The 20275-nt window shown below is 65.4% G+C and overlaps 1 protein-coding gene across 3 annotated transcripts in view; it reads left to right on the forward strand.

Annotated features, from left to right (window-relative positions):
• RARA (retinoic acid receptor alpha) overlaps nt 1-20275 on the forward strand; it is a 64689-nt gene that overhangs the window by 32189 nt on the left and 12225 nt on the right. Inside the window, exon 1 of one of the 3 annotated variants that reach the window (XM_077806394.1) lies at nt 9648-9816. The exons of the other annotated variants lie outside the window; for them this stretch is intronic. Coding sequence (XP_077662520.1) covers nt 9648-9816 — 169 coding nt within the window. Of the gene's footprint in view, nt 1-9647; nt 9817-20275 lie in introns of those variants that run through there. 3 annotated transcript variants of the gene reach the window in all.

Here is a 20275-nt window from a genome sequence, read left to right on the forward strand (position 1 = left end):
CTCGGGCCCTGGTTCGAGGAGCTGTTGTGGTCCTCAGGCCCCACGCATCCATCCGGCTTCATGGTGCAGCCTGCTGGCCAGACCCGCTGCGGCAGCCGTGGAGGGGGTGTGTGAGGGGGGGCAGGTTTAAATGCCCACTGGGGGACCTCCAGGCACCGGGGGTTATCCCCAGCCTGTCTAGCTTAGGGGGCAGCCCTCCATTGCCCAGACCCTGGATGCCATCAGTGCCCTGGCACGGTCCACAGGTGCTGCGGAGGTCTGTGCTCAGCGCTGCTGCCCCACGGGGGGCCCTGCCAGCTCCGGGGCGGGGGTGCATAGTGGACTCCTTATGGCAGCACGTCCAGCCGTGCTCCCAGCAAAGCCACGCGCATGACTGGCTGCAGAGAATACATCTCCCAGCGTGCCCTGGGCCAGGATGCAGTGGGGGGGCAGGAGTGCTGCATGCTGGGATATGTAGTCTCTCTCCAAATGACGCCCCCCCCCCCCCCAATCATTAGATGGCTCTTAGCAAAATCACTTGACATTTTCCCTCTGTTTAAAGTGTGGGTTCAGGTCGTTTGCCCCCCTCCCCTCCTTGTTGCTGGGGGTGGGGGCTGCCTCGAGATGGCTCCGTCCTTGGCTGAGTCCCTCTGCTCATCCCAGGGAGTGCTGGGCACCCCGTGGGGGGCTGGGCTGGCCCCTGGACAGGGCCCAGCTGGAAGCCCCAGCCCCGTCCCCCCATGTCCCCTCACCAGCTGGGCTGTGACTGCGCTTTGGGGCTGGACCCTGGGCCATGCCCCAGTGCACAGGGCAGCCTGGTCTAGAGGGTAGGGCGTTGGCCGGGGAGCCAGGACACCTGGGTTCTATTCCCGTCTCTGCCACTGACCTGTTGGGTGACCGCGGGCCAATTATTTCCCGGCCCTGTGCCTCAGTTTCCCTTCCCCACATGCCCATGGCTGTGATTATGGGGGACCCCTGCTAAGTGGGGTGATTTTGGGAAGCGGTGGGGGAGGGGTGTCACCTTTGGGGTTCAGGCGCTTGTGTCTTTGCGGGGGGTGTTGGGAGCCCCATAAATTAGGCCTGGGGGAGCCCTGTGTGTTAGTTTAGCAGTTTATTCAAATTACCTGAGCCCAGCCTCACGCGATGTGTGTGGGGGGAAGGTACCATGTAGTTGCTGTGTTTGAAATCCCCCCCCCATCCCATCCTAGCCGGTGTGGGGTGGGCTGGGGGCAGGGTGGAAGACCCCAGCCCAGAGAGGCAGGAATCTGAGGGTGATGGTTGCGGGGGCATGGCCCCATCAGCCATCGGGTCCCTTCCCTGAGGGCACAGCCCAGGCCCGTGTCGCCATGGGGACGGCCCTGGTGCCAACCTGCCAGGCCAGCACCTCTGCGCGAGTTAGTCTGGACGTGGCGGGCGGAGCTGATCTTCAAGCCCGGCCCTGCTGGCATCATGTAAAGAACCAGCCACAGCCCAGAACTCCCGGAGCTCAGCCTGCAGCTGGCTGCTCGCCCGGGCACTTCCGGGTTTGTCCAACAGCCGAGCTGGGCACGCCCGAGGAGTCCAGCCAGCGTGGGGAATGCCAGCAGTGTGCCCCCAAGGTCTGTGCCGTCCTCGCTGCTGGTTACCTGTGCCCGGCCGGCCAGCTCTGTGCAGCAGGACCTGAGCCTCCCTGGTGCCCCCGGTGCCACCCTAACTACCCTGGTTAATAATCATCGCAGGGGCCGGGGAGAACCGGGCCGTGCCTGCCAGGACTCCCTTGGACTGTCCTTTCTCTCCGCACACCCCCTTTGCCGGGGCGGGGAGATTAACGAGCGCCCGGCTGCACCGCCAGCGGATGGGAAAGCCCATTAACTAGGCTGCTTCTCCATCATCCTGTCACGGGCGGGTTTGGGGAGAGCCTGGAATGTGCCTCTCAAAAAGGCCTGCCCAGCTGGATAAATGATCCCCTTTGGGGGGTGGGGGGAGCTGCAGGGAGAAACAAAAGCCGAGCGAGGGAAAGGAGGGAGGTGAATAGCGCAAGACAATGGCCCTGCCTGCAGTGAGGGGAAGGGGACAGGGCGTTCTGCTGTCCGGTTCCCCTGGGTTAGATAGTATTGGGGGTGGGGGGGGTCTCTTGCAGTGGAAGTCGCAGACTCCCCTGGGGAATTCAGGGTGATCAGAGGTGGGGACCGGCTGGATGTTACACTTTGGTGACCTGCCGTGCTCTGGAATGCTTGCCTTTCCTCGGGCTGGGTTGGGGTGTCCCCTTCTCTCTGGGGATCCCTTCTGGTTGCACAGGGCGGGCTCTGGGCACCAGCCCCACTGGGGTCGCTTGCGGGAGCCAACTCTCCAAAGGCTGCAGGAGTGGGCTTGGGGCCCTTGTTCAGCCCAGCGGGTGCTACTGGGGAGGGGGGTCTTGTCTCCTGGTGCTCATTACAGCTAAGTCGGGGGGGACCAGCTGAGATGCAGGCAAGCGAGAACCTCTGCTGGTGCCAATGGTCACAAGTCCCACACCTGGCCCGGCCCGCTCTGTAGGAGAAACCGTCTGTCTGCCTGCGAGGGCCGGTCACTGGGGAAGTGGGGCGCCCGCTTCAAATAGCTGCTTGTTGGGCAGTGCGTGTTCGCGCCGTGGGTCTGGGAAGGGGCAGCGGGAAAGCACCGATCCAGGGCTCTGATCCTGTCACGTTACAAATAAAAAGCCGACCGGCTCTGCTTAGTGACTGCCCCGGGCCGCCTCGCTGGACCCAGAGTGATCCCAGGGTCTCCGCTCCTGTTCTCCAATGCCCTCGGCCTGGCGGGTGCTGACCCCTCAGGGCTGCATGTGGGCGCTCAGTGCTTGGGAGACTCTGGCCCTGGGTAGCAACTGCCTGTGGTACTGGGCACAGCAGCGGGCAATGCCCTGGCAGCCTCCCACCCGAGCGAGCTCACACGTGGGAGCAGTTTTCCCGGCCTGCCAAAATTTTCAGTGTATCGAAGGATTTTTCTGCCCCAAATCAGGGGGAAAAATGAAAGTTTCAAAAATGTTTTGAACCAAAAATCGGAAGAAAATCTCTGCCCTGGGTCACTGGCCGAGGTGGTTGTGGGGGCTCGGACCACGGGTAGTTCTTTGGCTGTAAGTAGCTGAATGTTTGAGCGCCAGGCGATGGCAAACGGCAGAGCGGGAACTTTCCCATCCAGGTTTTCTTCAAAGAATCTTCGGTTAGAAAAAGTCCTTGAGGCTGACCCCGTGTATAATGCAAATGAGGCTGATTCCCCCTCCTTTGCCATCCAATCAGGGAATGGAAACGCCCCCACCTGACTTTAGGCAGCCAATCGCATGTGTTGTGATGAGCGACTAGACAGCTGGTACCGTTTTCGAAAGTGGTGGCTGGGGAGGGGGGCAGCCTGTGCCCTGGGTTTGGCCGGGGCCGTGTTCTGCCCCCGGCGCCAGGGCTGGAGACGCCCAGTACCAGACCAAACGGGGCTTGCTCAGGCCCCGTAAGCAGAGCCCCTCCTTGGAGATGTTGCCTGTGGCACAATGTTATGGGCGCAAGAGCAGGAGTGATACCGGGGCGGGACTGAACGCCCCGGGGGGGGTGCTTTGGGCCGATGCTGCACCCAGGGCTCTGCAGCGGGGCCTTAAGGAAGGTGCATCTCTAGGGGGCTTATCACCTGCAAGATCCCAACTTTCCCGCATGCCCTAGGGCGCGACTGGCCTCAGAGGAGTCCAGAGAGGCTGGGGGTTCTTCCACTCTTCCCTTCTCTGCTTGTTTTCTTTCTCTTCTCTCCTTCCCCAGCCCACCCCCCCTTCTGCTCAGTCTGCCTTTGCAACAGGGACTTTGCATGACTAACAGCCTGGTGAGAACCAGAGAAATGTTTTCTCACCATGTTTCACACGTCCAGGGTCAGGTTCCAGATTAAACACTGGGGGGCTAGCGGTTTTATTTTGGGAAGAGCAGTTCGTGTGCGTGCATGTGTGTGTGAATGAGGGTGCACATGTGCACACGTGTGCAGCCAGCCGGCCAGGGGAGTGCATTCCCCTGCTCGATGTTAAGTGCTTTATGGAAAATGCCCAGTTCCTCCGACTGTTTCTGTGGCCCCTGCTGGGACTGCCATACTCTGACCGGCGGCTCTCCTGGCTGATGCAGGGTAGAGCGGGCAACAGCCGGGACATAGCCCTCTGCTTTAGAGGCATTTGCACGGCGCGTGCGAGCAGGTTTTTCACCGTCGCACTGGTGTGTGATTAGCAAATTGCATGTTTGGGGCGGCTCTGGTTGGAGCCTGTGGGTTTGCGTCGTTCCCGGCAGTTAGCGGGTTTCCCTTGTCTGCAGCCGTGGGGTGGCGAGGGAAGCCCATCTAATTCCAGGGCCCTTTGCTCGGGAGCAGGGCTGCCTGTGAGGAGTGATTAAGAAGTCAGCCCTGTTCTGGACTAGGCTCCGTGGCCGGCCTGGCTATGATGAGAAACAGGGCAGGCCTGCGGGCTGTTTTCTGAACTGTGACTGCTCAATTTGTTGCCGCAAGGCAGGTTTCTAGCAGCCCTTCCGGGTCCGGCTCCACAAGTCAGGGCTCCGGGATTCTGTGGCCGGGGGGGTTGCGTAACCCAGATTGATACTCATCTCCCAGCCAGAAACCTGGGTGCCAAATTCTGCCCCTGTGCTCGGGCCGAGCAGCCCCTTCCTCCTCGACGGGGCTTGGCAGCTGCTCCCCAGCGCAAGCGGCAGGCCGGGGTCCGTGAAGGTGGCACTGTCTGAGCCTGCTTGGCACGCTGCCGGACCTCGGGTGGGGGGAAGCTGGTGACAGAATAAACAAGGGGCCCAAGATTTTCCCGAGCGATGCGCCGGGAGAGTGCCAACTCCAGGCACCTGGCAAAGGGCCGAGCACCAGCCCCAGAAATAATCCAAAAAAACAGACACCCCCAAACCCACCAGTGCCCCTGCAGCCGGGGGGTCCGAGAGCCGCCTCCTAGAGCGCAGCGGGGCTTCCGGGGGGCCGGAAATGATTGAGGGGGTTTTTAAAAGCAAAACCACTCGGGGGTCATATGCGCTAGGGAGCATCCCAAAGGGCCTTTGCAAGCCCTGAGTGTGAGGGGCCAGGCCCGGGCTTGGCTCTGCCGTAGGCTGGTCAGCCCCTGGCCCTGTACCAGGCTCACCCCGGGGGGGGCCAGCTCTGTGTGCCAGCAAATGAGGAGCGCAGTTGGGCCTGGCTGGCCGGTCGCTCCCGGTTGCCCAATTGAGTTTGGCTTTCGCGTTGAAATCTTTAACACAATTTTTACTCGTTTTTCTTGTTGTCGGGGGAGGGGGGAAGGACTCCAGAACCCCGGGACCGAAGTGGGCAGCGGCTGACGGCATGCGTGCGAGGAGGAGAGATTTGGGGGGGGACGGGGGGCTCTGTGTGTGCGTCTCCCCCCAAGGTGAAGCATTCCTACCGCAGGCCGGCCTGTTTGGTTCTTTCCCGGCGTGTGTTTGAAGCCAGCTTTCCTTCCAGCCCCAGTAAATGAGTCAAAGCAGACATTTGTCATGTTCGCTGCAGGAAGTTGGAAGAGTGCTGGGCTTTTGTTCAGAAACCTGCTGGCTAAGCAAAACCTTTGACTTTCTATTATTATTTAAACAGGCGCTGCTGATGCCTTGCTCTCTCTCAGGCGCACACATGCCTCCAGGTTTTTCGGGGGCAGATTTCAGACAAGCCTGCTCAGCCCAACTGTTCACTTTTTTAGGCCAGCGGGGAAGGGAGCGGGAGTTGCAGGGGGGCGGGGTAATGCATGGGGAGCCCAGCCCTGTCACATGCAGATAAGGCCGAGAGATCAGAGAGGAAGGGGACCTGGTTTCTTTCACTCAGCTGCATGGAGCCTGCAGGAGGCCAATGGGCCCAGCATGGCTGCTAAAAACCCCGGGACTCATCAGGTTGCTTTGGGAGGTCGAAACTAACCAGGAGGCTTTGGGGCGGGGGCAGGGACCCAGGGGCCTGGCAGTGATGTGGGGGCTGGCACTGGAGTTAGGTTGTGCCTCTCTGACCTTTTGGGGGGGAGTGCCTTACACCCCATCCTACCTCCCACCCCAGCCTGGGTCACTCTGGGGGAGTTGCATTGTTCCCTTAAGGGGAGTGGGGTGGAAAGAAACTGGGAGATACCCTCCCCCCCACACGCCCACCATAAAGACCCTTGTCAGGTTGTATATCTCAGCTGAATTCCCGCAGGCCCCCTGCTCCTCGGAAGGAGATGGGGGTGGGTTTTTACTGCGCCCCATGGCAACGCGATTGCAGCTTTCAGGGCAGAGGGGGAGGGGGGAAGGTTATAAAAAGGCTTTCTCGCAGCTCGCACGTCCAGCGAAGCACCCAGCGCCCGTGACAAAGCCCCGGGGTCTCCAAACAGACGTGCGAGACCCTGGCACCGCTGAAATCCACTGTGAGCCCCCCCCCCCCAAGAGAAGGAGGGAGATTTCTGAGGGGGGGACTTGGCTGGGATGGTGCCGATCCTGCGGCCCGCATATCAGCCCCGGCAGCCGTGCGGCTGCTGGAGGGGCAGCGGCTGCCTGGGTGGGGGAATCCCGACTCAATTGACCAGCGAGCGGTGCCGTCCTGTGAACGCGCCCACAGCTTCCTGGGCCTGGCGTCCTGCCGGATTCCTCCCGGAGGGCGGGGAGCGAGGAGGGGGGATTGGGTGTCGCCCTGCTCTGCTGTCTGGGACGTGCTGGAGTCTGGCCCCGGACCAGTTCTGAAGGCCCAGCTGGCCTGGGGCGGGGGGGGGGGGGCGCTGCCTGGGGCGCTGTGGGGAAGGGGGCAAGATCCCACAGCTTCCCCACCCACCCCCAGCTCCAGTTCTGGTGTGGGGTGAGCAGCTGGTCTTCTCCTGGCGAGACCTTTCCTAGGCCATGATCCTCAAAGTCCAGGGAGACAAGGCAGCTGGGGTGAGCACTGCGTCAGGTGCTAGCCAGGGACCCAGGAGTTCTGGGCTCTGCCACTGGCCCTAGCCAAGGCCCTTCCCCTTTGTGACTCAGTTTCCCCTCTTGCCCTTTGTCTCTTTCAATGGAAGCTCTTTGAGGCAGGGGCCTTGATCTCGGTGGGGGCGCCCCGTGCTGAGAAGAACGGTGAAGTCTCTGTGCTGTTTCAAGACTCGCCGGGCAGCACAAGTCGCTGGGTGGCGCTCGCTTGCTGTGCCGCTGCATGGGGCAGCCGAGCGGAGCTTGGCAGGATTCAAACTTGCAGTTTAAGAAGCCTGCGTTTTCCCTGGGCCCCGGAGCAGGACTCTCCATCCCCTCCCAGTGGTTGCCCCCTGTGAACTGCTCCGTGAGGCAAGGGCAGCCGGCTCGGGGAAGGGGGTTCAGCCTGGACTGGGCAAGGAACTGAAATGCCTGTGAGCTCTTCCCTGCCTGTCGCACCTCGTGCCAAGGCGGGCTGATGGTGTCCCCGCCAGGCGGCTGCTTTCTGCAGAAGGTAGCAGGACCCAGGTGCGCACTGCCTGGCCTGGCTTGGAAACGGAGAAGAGGGGAGAGGGCAGGTTGTAGCTTGCAAATGGCTTTGCAGTCTGCATTGCTGCTGTATCCCCAGTCGATGTGTGTGGGGTGCAGTGGGGGGGCAGAGCCAGGACTCCTGGGTTCTTGTCTCTGCCCCGGCCTTATTGCCTGGCCTGGGTGTGGGGATCAAGTCTCTTCCCTGGGCCGCGTCTAGGGCAGCTCTGCACTTACAGCCCCGCACAGGGGCTCGGTTCAGCAAAGCCCCAACCGAGGGGAGAGCGTCTCCCGTCGGCGGAGTTCACCCACCTCCCCGAGGGGTGGGAGCAGCGCCGGGGGTTTGGTTGGTGTAATGGAGGCGCTCGGGTGTGGACAGGGCTGAGCAACAGGGCTACACCCCGGGCTCCGTTTCCTCTTCTGCAACGATGGGGCTGGTGCCCCGGAGCCCCTCCTGCAAGGGGGCAGGCGGGTGGGGGTACAGTGCTCCATGAGCCGGCACGGCCGCGCACTAGGACGGGCGGCAGGGGCCAGGCCAGGGTCAAGGACTGCAAAAATCTGGGGAAAGCATACAAGGGGGGGGGGTGTATTTCTATAGATTTCTACCCCCGAAGAAATTCGCTGTCTGCCTTGTATGGCTGGAGCTGGCTGGAGCCGCAGCAGGGCTGGACTATCCGTCACCGCCCCTCGCACCCCCTCTGCCGCTGCACGAACTGGAACGGGACCCAGCGCTGGGCGCTTACAAAGTCAAGTTCCCCTCCCCCGCCCCTTTCTGTCTGTCAGGTGTTTGTGCAGCCGGACACCGGGGGGGGCGTCCTGGCCATGACGGGGGCGCCCGGTGCTACCTTAATACAAACCAGACCGAAATGCTGAGCTGGGCCGTGTCCGTGCCCCATGTGAATCGTGACCCCCCGATCCTGCGCTGGGCGCTGGCCTCTGCTCTCGGGCCGCTGGGTGCAGGGCTGGGGGCTCTGAGGCACCTGGCAGTTCAGACTCTGTAGCTGCAGATACGAATGGGGGGTGTGGGGGGGTGTCACACGTATTAATGGGAGAGGGAGATGGTGTGAATCCAGGTGGCGGGGAGCCAGGATGCGGTTCGGCCGCTCGCCTGGGCTTGGGGAGGTCTGGGCCTAGTTCCCAGCTTTTGCACAGGCTCCCCATGTGGCTTAGGCTCTGCCTGCCTCAGTTTCCCCGCTGTCCAGCGAGGCCAGCAGCCCTGCCCTGCCGCACAGGGGGTGGAGGGTAAACACAGTCAGGAGGGGAGGGGCTGTGAGCGCTCCTGCTCCGTGCTGGGGAGGAGCTAGGTTGTGTTATGTTGTGTGATGTGATGTAATCCTCCGGGGGGTAGGTAATTAGGAGCTTGCAAACTCTGGGGCCCGCGGTAGGTGCCGTGAGCGCGCAGGAAGCGGCGGGGGCGGGGTGCGCAGGATCGGGGCCCGTGCGCGGGTGGAACCGCTGGGGCGCAGCTCGGCGCGGGGCGCACCCACGTCGCTGGGGCTGGAGCGGGGGTGGGGGGCCCGGGGGCGGCGGGGTCTGGGGCCGGGGGTCACGGGGAGGTGAGGCGCTTGCGGCGGGTTCAGCCGGAGTTCAGCCGCATGCCATTAGGCAAATGAGGCGGGCGCTGCCGCGCCGGAAAAGGCCCTTCCGGCGAGGGGCGCCCCGGGGCCGGGCCGTGGCGCAGCGCGGCGGCCCCGCGCAGGCAGCCAAGGGGTTAAGGCCGCTGGGAGGCGCCGCGTGGCAGGAGGGATTTTCAGCCGCGGCTCCGTGCGCAGAGCAGACGCGCCGGCCGCAGCCCGGCTCTCCGGGGGCGCAGCGCGCTGCGGGCGGCCGAGCCGCGGAGCCGAGCCCGGGAGGGGCCCCCTGGAGGCCGGCCGGGCCGGGAGCGCCCCTCCTGCCCCGCGCGGTTCTCAGCCCGCGGCCGGCTGGAGGCTGCCGCGCCCCCGGGAGCGCACGGAGCGATGGGCTCCTCGCCGGGGAACTAGCTGCTGCGCCCACGTCTGAGGGGCCCCGAGCCCCGGCTGGGGCGGGGGGGTTTGTTCCCCAGCGCCCCCGGCCGTGGATTTGGGGCCGGTCCTGGGCTGGGGGAGCCCCCTTCGCACGCTGCGGGGCCCGGGCCCCAGGTGCGGGTCTCCGAGTGCGGCGAGCGGAAGCGGGGTCCGGGGCCCCCCATGGCCCCTGCGTGGGAGCTGAGCGCCTGGACGGCAGCCTGCTGAGGGGCTTGATCCGCCTGACCCCGACTCTGGGCCGGGCGAAGGAGCCCCCGGGAAGATGTACGAGAGCGTGGACGTCGCCGGGCTAACCCCCAGCCCCAACCCGTTCCTCATGATGGATTTTTACAGCCAGACTCGGGCCTGCTTGCTCCAGGACAAAGGGATCGGCCCCCCCACCCCGTACGGCCCCCCGCTCCGGAGCCAGCCCTGGAGCAGCTCCAGCCACTGTAGGTATCATCCCCTGAGCGTGTGGAGAGCGATCGGGTGCTTGGGCGTAGGGGGCCCTGATCTCTGCCAGGCCTCCAAGGTCCTGCCAGCCCCCCTTGGTTTCCTGGCCCCAGGGGCCGCCCTGCTCTGCATGGGGGATGGCAGGGCACTGGCTGGAGGCAGCGGTGTGCAAGGGGAGCGTTGTGTGGCCTTTGGGGTTGGGGCCAGAGTTAGATTCGGCTCCTGGCTGGGAGCAGCCTCCTGAAAATCCGGCTGTAATCCAAGGGCTGGGCTGGGAACGGGCTTCCCCTCGCCGGGCCTCTGCGGCTCCTCGCTGCACATCCCTCCTGATTACTGCTAGGGCTAATGCCCCGCGCCGTCGCCATAAGCAACCCTTGGCCTAGTTAATTCCCGCCTCCCCCCACCTTGCCTTGCCTGGGCAGGCGGCTGGTGGGGTGCTGGGGGTCCCCGGCTGCACTGGGCTTTCTGGGAAGAGCCTGGGGTTGAAAAGCGGCTCCCTGGCCCGGGGGGGTGTGTGGAGGGGGATGAGCGGGGTATTTACTGCCCATGATCAGCTCTCTGACCAAATCCAATTAACTAAATAGTCTGCTGTGGCTTTATCCGAGCTATGTATGCGGGGCGGGTGGGGGGCTGTGTGTGGAGGCAGGGTGGAGCTCCCGGGAGGGATCATTGTTTCCTGGAAAGCCGCCCCCCCCCCCCCCCCATACCCGTTCACATCCCAGGCCTAACACGAAGAGGCCAGGTGCCCTGTTTTCTGAAGGGCAGCCAGGGAGCTGAACCCATTTCTCCCCCCGCCCCTTCGTTGTGTGGATCGGACCCGGCGGCTCGCACCAGGCCAGGGAGCAGGGTTGTCAAAGCCCATCAGGGCTCCACCGCTCCTGGGGCTGGGGGAGTAGAGACCAAAACTTCAGTTTGCCTGGGGCCACCAGATCTGCCAAGAGTCCATACGCCCCCTGGCAGGCGAACAGCAGTGTGGGACAGCCAGGGTGCCAAGGGATGCATTCCTCGCACCCTGCCCCCATGCAGCTCCCCAGGAACTGTCCCGGGCCCCTTTGGAGCGCGTGGGGTCAAGACATAGTTGAAACAGAGTGAGTTTAAGGCTGTTGGTTCTTTCCCAGCGCCAGGCAGGGCGAGGAGGAGGCTTGGAATGGGGGTGTGTGTGTGTTGGGGGGGGTGTTTGAAATGCAGACTGGGGCGGAGTGGGTTAGAAATCAGCTCAGTCCCCCAAGAGGCAGCTATCGCCTGCTCCGAACAGGCCAGCTGGGATCGGAGCGAAACAGGAGAGAAAAACAAACCGAGACACACAGACACAGAGACGTGTGGGGAGCGGAGGGGCTGGGAGCTGGGTTCCTTGGTGGGACCCGGGGTTCTGGGCCTGGTGCGTCTGCGTCCGGTCCAAGGCCCTTTGGAGCCAGCAGCACTGCTGAGGTCAGAGCCTTCGGCCCGGTTAGTGGGATGAGAGGCCCGTCCTTTGGGAGGGACAATCCCCCCCTTTGTGAGGCACTGGGCTGGACGCAGGGCGAACGTGCCGCCCTGCTCTGTGTCTGGGCTCTTTGTAGATTGTTTTCACGGGGCCGGGGGGGGGCCTCTGGGGCCCTCCCTGCAGAATGATCTGCCCTGCCCGGCTCCCCGGGGATACTGGGTCTGGATGGCAAACAGCCGGCGCCATGCTGGGGGAAAGTCCTTGCCGGGCGGGGCGGCTTTCCAGGACTTTGTTATGGAGGGTGAAAGTGACACCCCCTTGGATGCCAGCTTTCTGGGGCGGGCAGCCTCTTCCGGGCCAGTCACTTCCCCCTTCCCCGGGCTGTGCAGGAGGGCAGAGCCCCGAGGCGCTGAGCAAGTGCACCCGGGAGACTCTCTTGTCTTCCAGTGTCAGGGCGGCAGCCTGAGCTGGGGGATCCACGAGGGGCAAGGATGGGGGGACCCCCACAGCTGGGTTGGCCTGTACTACTGAGCCAAAGCGATGCCCGAGACCCTGCCTGGCATTGGAGCTGTTAGCTGCCACCTGAACTGGGCCCGTTAAATAAAACCTCCCAAGGCCAGCGCTGGGCCTGGAGTGCAGCCCCGGTCCATCCAAATCCGCCGTGCCCAGCCTGCCCTCCTGGTCGCCCAGACACAACCCCCCCTCCCCGATGCCCAGCCCCTGGGCGCTGCCTGCCCTCCTGGTCTCCTAACACCCGCCTCCCCGGCCCAATCTCCAGAGAACAAAGTCCCTTTTTGCCATTGTCTGTGGGGCCCTTTGACCTTTTGCTCTTATCAGGGAGTCAACAGGACCCTCCTCCGGGGCCTTTGTCAGCAAGGGGGGTGGGAAGCTCCTTGGGCAGCTTGTTGGTTTTTTGGCTTAAAGCTTCTAAAAGGTTTGTGTCCAGAGGGCGGAGGGGGGCTGCCCTTTTGCCTTCCCCTCCCCCTCCAGGTGTTGCGAAAGGCCCTGGGGGGGCCTTGGCTGCGCCCCAGAGCCTGGGGCCGACGGGGTTTATTTTCAGGCGCCTGCTGGTGCAGGAAATAGGATGCAGGTTTGGAAGGGTGAGTTGGCCACGGGTCGCGCGGCCACCTCCCTGGCACTGGCAGCTCTGGCCTGATCTCGGCTGGCCTGGGCCGGGTGCGCGGGGGCTCCCTGGTGTCGGGTGGGGGTAGCTTGCAGGAATGGGATGTGCTCTGCTTGTCCTGCTCCGAGAAGCCTAGGCCGGGATGTGGAGGCCACTGGTGGTGGGGCGGGTGCCGGGCGAAGCGAATTAGCACCATCTAATAACTGCCGGTGTCTGGCTGGGGGGTGGGCTTTCAGAATAGGAGGGGGGCACGGATTCAGAGCCTGCTGGGGAGGAGGCTCTGTCTGTCCCAGTGCCTGGTCTCTGGCAGCCTGTGAGGAAGGCGTCAGGGTGCCCCGCACTGGACGTGTGTGGAGTAGCCTGGTTGACAGTGTCCCTTCCGGGCGCTCAGCCCCGGGGCCGCTCTGGGCGCTGGACCCACACTCCTCAGAAGTGGTGGCAGAAACCTGGCTGCCTGGTGAGGAGCCTGGGGTGCCTGGCGGAGCGGGGCTGGCAGCTCCTGGGTTCTCCCGTTGGCACTGGCAGCCAGTAACATGCCAAATCCAGAGCCTCTCTTAACCTGTTGGTCCAGGCATGGTGGGGGGGGGGTGGCAACACTTTCCCCGATCCCCCTTGTGCTCTCGCCCGGGGGCTGTGAGGAGGAAGGGCTACACCTCTCAGCCCCTTGGGGCCAGGAGCCTGCTGATTTCTAGTCAGGGACGGGTCAGACTGGGGCACAAGTCCTGCCCCATGGGCCCTGGGGCCTGTCCGGGGGGCGGGGGAGAGGCTATGGGGGTGGGCGAGACCCCTGCGGGAGCCCTGCTCAGATTCCTGCGGCTGATCGCGACTCTTCCGCCGGACGTTTGTCTCTGGGCAGTGCCAGTTCATGGAAACCAGACACTTGGCTGAGGGCCGGTTCCCACGATTTATTATTGGGTTTAACGCTAAAAACTTACTTGCAGGGAGAGCAAAAGGGTTTGAAATTGTGAAAAGAGCCATTTCGACTTCAGAATCTTTAATTTAAAAAAAAAAAAAAAAAAGATTTCCTGCCTAACACGGGGAGCTAATTGTAGTTTCTCAAACACCCCCTAACAACGGCTAAAATGGAAACAAAACATGTTAATTGACCCAAGCCGGATCACTGATCAGGGCATGAAAATGTTCTGAACTTCTGACTTTTTGCCCCAATTTGCGAGGGGAAAATTTGTCCAACCTGTAACCCTCTGGCCAGGCGGGAACCTTGTAAAGCTGGTACAGCTGGGGTGGCTTCCACATTCCCCACCCCTGCAGGGGAGTGTCTTCTCCCAGCGGGCTGGGGACCCCCCATGCCCCTCTCCAAGAGGTCTGCGCCCTGCACCCATGCTTGCCTGGCTTTTCTCTGGGCATTGATGGCTGGTTCAGGGGAGCTGCAGCTCCCAGCGCCCCAAAGCGGATCAGGTATCTCTCTCTTGATTTGGGGGTGCTGCCCTCCCTGCCCCCCCAGTTTTCCTTGACCCCCCCCATCCCATCTAGAGCCTGGGGGTGTGTGCTGTGTGAGGTGTCCGTATGACCTGCCGGTGTGGGGAAGCGTGACCCGTGGGGGGTGGATCCGGTGCGGTGCGTGGGGGGGTGGATCCGGCGCAGCGTGTGGGAAAGGCGGGGGGGGGTGGATCCAGCACTGCGTGTGATCAGGCGTCAGTGGTCCGGCCGTGGTGTGCTTGTCCTGCATGGTGGGCGAGGGGCGTGGAGTCCCTACGGGGCTGGAGGGGCCGGGCATTGCTGTGGAGGTGGATGGAAGGGCGCGTGGTGAATTGCCAACAAATGACGGGTGCCCTGACCTTGCCCATCCTGGGTCTGCTCTGGGTTGCTCCCCCCGGCTGGCAGCACTGCAGTGGTCCCTGCGGGTAGCTGGCCCAGGCCGATACGACACCCTCCACCCCACTCCGGCTGGGTCTGAACGCTGGGTGAGGGGGTAATGTAGCTGGCACGTGGGGGGCCCCCCCCCCGAGCTCCTGCCAGTCCCAGCTGGGCCAGAGCATTTCAGGCCAGCCCTGGGGATGGTTATTTGCGGCAGGCAGCGTGGGCTAGTGGTTAGAGCAGTGGGCTGGGCTCTCTATCTCTGGCTGCGCCACTGACCTGCTGTGTGACTGAGGGCAAGTCACTGCCTCCTTCTGTGCCTCAGTTTCCTCCTCGGTTTGCGTGGAGCTCTCTGCGAGGGTTACTCTGGTTCTCTCTAGCCAGGGAGCTGGGATCCCTCCCTTTGGGGGCGGTGGGGCTGGTAGGGGGCCGGGGCAGATCTGTCCCCCGGGGAATGTCCATGGTACCGACTGTGGTGCAGAGAGATCATGTGACCGGTCCGCTGCTGCTCCCCAGCGTCCAAGCGAAGAAGGGAACCCAGGAGTCCTGACTCCCAGCCTTCTCCCCTGCCTTGCCCCACTGCTCAGAGCCTGCGTCCACCCTGCCAAGGGCACTGCCCCCTGCTCTCCAGCTGAGACTCAGCCTGGTTGGGGGGCAGGGGGAGGCATGGTTGGGGGGGAGGGGGAGGCAGCCCACCCACCCCACCCCCCCCGCGTGGGCTCCTGTGGGGTTCCAGGAGCCGGGGGGAGGCTGTGTGTGCCCACGGGGAGGGGGGGGGGGTGACGGACACTCGCTGCTCCCGGCAGCCAGTGCGGGGCGGGGGCGACGCTCTCCTGGGCAGCGTGGCGGGCGGGCGCAGGGACGGCCCCGCAGTCTCCTCACATTAGCCGTGCTCCGTCGCCCCCACCCCGGCTGGCTCTGCCGCAGCCAGCCCCCGGCGCTGCGGCACTCGGGCGGTGCCAGGCAGGCAGGCGGGACGTGGGCAGATGGGGTCAGGGGCACCTGGTGAGTTCGGACCTTTCTCCCCTTGCGGGTGGGGGAACCCGAGGGCACTCTGCGAGCAGGGCTCTGCTGTATGCTACCTCCCACCCGAGGGCCCCCCCATGGCTCAGCTGGGCAGGGCGTACCAGGCTTTGGGGGAGGGGGTAGCATGGCAGGAGGGGGCTGGTCTCCCCACCTTGATTCAGGCTCCCAGGGGTGCTGCAGCCAGGGTCTCTCGGGGGGGTCGCCCTGCCCAGTGGCCCAGCCTGCCTCAGGCAGGCCAGGCCGGGTCTGCACTGGGCGTGGGCTGTGGGGCCAGAGCTGAGGGGCTCTGTGGGCCCCAAGTTGTTTGCACCCAGGGGCCACCCTCTTCCAGCCGCTCAGCAGTTCAGGGCAGGAGAGCGATGGCCGAGCTTGCAGCCCCCCCGCCACCCTCCAAGCCATGCAGGGGTCTGTCTGTCCATGGCAAGACCCGGGGGGCTGATGCTGCCCTCCTTTAAAGTCATGGGGTTCAAGGCTGCCCTGGATCATATGGGGCCCCCCAGGACAGATGGCTCAGATGCACCCTCCTTGGCGTGGGGGGAGGAAGGGGTCAGGCCACCAAGGGGTTCACAGGGGGTGCTTGCCTGGGCCTGCCAGGGGCTGTGGGGGGAGCAGTGCTGCAGGATGGGGAATTCCCCTAACGGGGCATCTAGGGGTTAGTGCAGGATGACTTTGGCAGAGAGTGTTTGTCTCTTGCTTTGAGTGGGAAGGCTGGGAGCCAGGACTCCTGGGCGCTCTCTCCAGCTCTGGGAGGGGAGAGGGGTCCAGTGGTTAGATTGGGGCCGGCGGGGGCATCTGGGAGCCAAGACTCCTGGGTTCTCTCCCCAGCTGTCTCTGGAATGCTGGCCGGCCCCGCCGCCCGGGAGCCTGGTTTCCCACGCCGGCGCGGTGGAGACACTGGCCCGCCCGGGGGCTCCCTGGCCAGGCGGAGCTGGTAGCCCGGGCACTGCCTGGGGGCTGGGCAGCCGGGCGAGGTCTGGGGCGTGTCTCGCTGGATTTCCTGTGCAGCGACTCAGGAAAAGCAAACCCATGAGGAGTGAAAATAGAGCCAGGGCTGTGGGAGGAAGGGAGGGGGTGGGGGGCTTTTAAATCCTGTTTGCCCAGGGAAGCTCTGAGCTGCAGCATTTGGCTTGCAGCTGCTTCCCCTCTTACTTCTGGGGAGGGGGGGTCTAGTGGTTAGGGCAGGGGGGCTGGGAGTCAGGACTCCTGGGTTCTAGTCGCCTGCAGCCCCCCTCCTGGCACCTTTGTACCGTCCCCTCTCGTGGGGCCCCTCCTGCACCGCCACCCCATTCCTGCTCCCTCCGCCCCCTGGGTTATTTCACACGCCAGCCCCTCCCTCCAAGAGCAGCTTCCCCCGCTCCCCAGGGTGCGTCGGGGAGGGGCTGCTGCTCTCTGATGCCCCCGGCCCCATGTGCCCGGAGCTCTTGTGGGGAGCAGGCTGGGCTGCCCGGCTTTCTGCTCTCCTGGGATCGGGCAGGGGCCTCCGGGAAGGAAGGGACGTGCCCGCTTTGCTCTGCAAGGTCTCTGTGCCAGGCAGGTACCAGTGTGGCTCTCCCGCAGCCGCTCGGTCAGATGGCGCGAGCCTGGCACAGTCGGGGCTGCCAGGGGGACTCAGTGAGCGGCTCCAGCTCACCGCCACGGTAGGTGCTCTGCATGCCCCACGTCTGGCAGCAGCTGGCGTCCGGTGCCCCGTGCGAGACTAAGCTCGAGCAGCGGGGACCCCCTGCCAGGCCTGTTGGAGCTTGGCGCGGGTGGCAGGGGCAAAGCTGGCTTGGGGAATGGGGGGACGGGGGGGGGGGGGGGCGGACCAGGTCCCCCCACCCCCGACTGGTCCAGCGCCCTGGGTCTGTGTCGCCAAAATCTCCTGCCCTAGTGGCACGTTGGGGGAACCGGAACCAGGCGGTGCCTGGCCTGGGCCGTGAGGAGCGCCCGTCCCACCCCGCCCTCCTTTCCCGTCCCTGCCGGGGCCCAGGCTGGGGTGGGCAGCTTTCCCCTGGCAGTGTCATGGGTAGCGGCCTGCACCCCCCCATCCCTTAACATCCCCCCCACCCGGCAGATGTGCCCCGGGGGTCCGGGCTGGGGCAGGGAGGCCGGGGGCTGCTGCCATCGTGTTGGCATGGGCGGGACGCGGGGGAGGAGTTGTCTGCAAGGCCCTCTGTGGTCCGATGGGGGGTGAGGGGGCAGGAGGCCAGCACTGGTGCCATGCCCGCCCACCCACCCACTGCTATGTCAGATCTCTCTGCGTCAGCCTCGCCCCAGCCGCCTTGAGTGCTCACGGCTGCCAGGGTCCCTTTGGAGTGAGTGTGTGCGTGTGCGGGGCGGGGGGCATGTGTGTGCAGGGGGCACGGGGACATGCGTGTGGGGATACGTGTGCGGGGCGGGGGGCATGCGTGTGCGGGGGGCGCGGGGACATGCGTGTGGGGATACGTGGGTGGGGGGCGCGGGGACATGCGTGTGGGGATACGTGGGTGGGGGGCGCGGGGACATGTGTGTGCAGGGGACACAGGGACATGCGTGTGGGGACATGCGTGGGCGGGGGGCGCGGGGACATGCGTGGGCGGGGGGACATGCGTGTGGGGATACGTGTGCAGGGCGGGGGGCATGTGTGTGCAGGGGACACAGGGACATGCATGTGGGGACATGCGTGGGCGGGGGGACATGCGTGTGGGGATACGTGTGCAGGGCGGGGGGCATGTGTGTGCAGGGGGCACGGGGACATGCGAGGGGGCATGCGTGGGCGCGGGGACATGCGTGTGGGGATGCGTGTGCAGGGCGCGGGGACATGTGTGTGCAGGGGACACAGGGACATGCGTGGGTGGGGGGCGCGGGGGCATGCGTGGGCGCGGGGACATGCGTGTGGGGATGCGTGGGCAGCTCTATCTGTCTCTCAGTGGCATGTGGCACGGGCTGTCAGCCGCGCTGGGTGAGCGCTGCTCTCCCCGAGGAGGGTGGTAGACCCCGGCCTGCTGGTGCCCGGCTGGCTCCGCTCCCTGGAGTGGCAACGCCCGCCGGGGATCAGTGCCCAGCACGTTCTGTGCGGCGCTCGTCACGAACGCCAGCATCTCCTGCCCCCTGCCCTGGCTCTTGGCCCCGCAGCCCGGGCCAGATGCCAAGTGGGCCTGTCCCGGGAATCCCTGGGCACTGGCCGCCACGCTGGGCTGGAACGAGGGAGGGGTTAGCCCCCACCCCAGATGGGCAGCGCCTGCCTGCGTTGCCAGGGTGGATGGGGGTGGGGTGAGGACTGGGTGGAGTCTCGTTGCCCCGTAGCTGGGGGGTGTGGGGCTGGAACAGGCCGGCTCCTCTCCCGCTGGAAAGTTGGCAGAGCGAGGGGGCTGTGCTGGTTCGGGCCAAGGCTGGCGCTGCTGTCACAGGACCATGGGCACCGACAAGTATCGGGTCCCCCAGGCTCCTTTGACAGGTACCAGGCTCCCTGCAGCCTCCAGCCCCTGCCCCGTAGGGATCCCATTCTCCCTCCGTGCCCGGCCTGCTCCCTCCCACGGTGGCATCCCAGCCCCATTGCCTGAGCGTGGCGTGGGGCTGGGGGGAGCCAGGTGGGGGGCGCGGGACACAGGCTGGACCCTTCCGGGCCACCAGCAGCGTCTCCTACCCCAGGGCTCTTTGGGGGAGCTGATCACCTGGCCGGGCTGCACGGTTTCCCCTTCTCTCGTGGGGCTGACCCGCTCTCTGCCGGCGGGGCGGGGGGGGGGGGGGGCAAAGTGTTGTTTAAGTCCCTGTGGGGAGAAGTTCGGGAGGACGTGGGAGCCGTCACGGCTGGTCCCTCAGCCCCTGCCCCACAGAGCTCGGGGCCTGTCAGGCGGGGGGAGGAGGAGCGGGTGCTGCCCAGGCTGGGGCCGACCGCCTGTTTCCCGGGCTGGGCTGCCTGAGGAGGGGCTGGGCACAGAAACAGCGCGAGTCTGCCCAGAGGCCCCAGTGCCAGCCCTGGCCCGCCCCCCATGCTCCCACGGGCCTCCCCCTCTCCCGAGCCCCCCCCAGCACTCCTGTTGGCATCACACCCGGGCTGCCCCCCTGCCCCATGCTCCCATGGCCCCCCCTCCCGGGCCCCCCCAGCACTCCTGTTGGCATCACACCCAGGATGCCCCCCCCATGCTCCCACGGGCCTCCCCCTCTCCCGGGCCCCCACCAGCACTCCTGTTGGCATCACCCCCGGGCTGCCCCCATGCTCCCATGGTCCCCCCCTCCCGGGCCCCCACCAGCACTCCTGTTGGCATCACCCCCGGGCTGCCCCCCTGCCCCATGCTCCCATGGCCCCCCCCTCCCGGGCCCCCCCAGCACTCCTGTTGGCATCACCCCCGGGCTGCACCCCCACCCCATGTTCCCACGGCCCCCCCCCTCCCGGGCCCCCCCAGCACTCCTGTTGGCATCACCCCTGGGCTGCCCCCCATGCTCCCACAGGCCCCCACCAGCACTCCTGTTGGCATCACCCCCGGGCTGCACCCCCGCCCCATGCTCCCACGGACCTCCCCCTCTCCTGGGCCCCCACCAGCACTCCTGTTGGCATCACACCCAGGATGCTCCCACGGGCCTCCCCCTCTCCTGGGCCCCCACCAGCACTCCTGTTGGCATCGCCCCCGGGCTGCCCCCCCGCCCCATGCTCCCACGGCCCCCCCCCTCCCGGGCCCCCCCAGCATTCCTGTTGGCATCACCCCCGGGCTGCCCCCCATGCTCCCACAGGCCCCCACCAGCACTCCTGTTGGCATCACACCCAGGATGCCCCCCCTCCCCCCATGCTCCCACGGGCCTCCCCCTCTCCTGGGCCCCCACCAGCACTCCTGTTAGCATCACCCCCGGGCTCCCCTCCCCCATGCTCCCATGGGCCTTGCCCCTCCTGTGTGCATCCTGGGCCCCGTGTGTGTGAGCACCCACCCTGCGCCTGCCAGAACGCAAGCCCCCCACGCCAGGCATGCGAGGAATGGCTGGGAGAGCCGAAGGGGAAGGATCCCCCCCCGGGCTGGGCTGTCTATTGTCAAGAATGTGGGTCTTGGCAGAAGCTAACCCAACAATGGCCCCTTTGTGCCGATCCTCCGGCGCCTTTGTCACATGCCCTTTGGAGTCT

This window comes from Eretmochelys imbricata, chromosome 27 (genome assembly GCF_965152235.1).
Source record: "Eretmochelys imbricata isolate rEreImb1 chromosome 27, rEreImb1.hap1, whole genome shotgun sequence".
In the NCBI taxonomy this organism is placed as follows: Eukaryota; Metazoa; Chordata; order Testudines; family Cheloniidae; genus Eretmochelys; species Eretmochelys imbricata.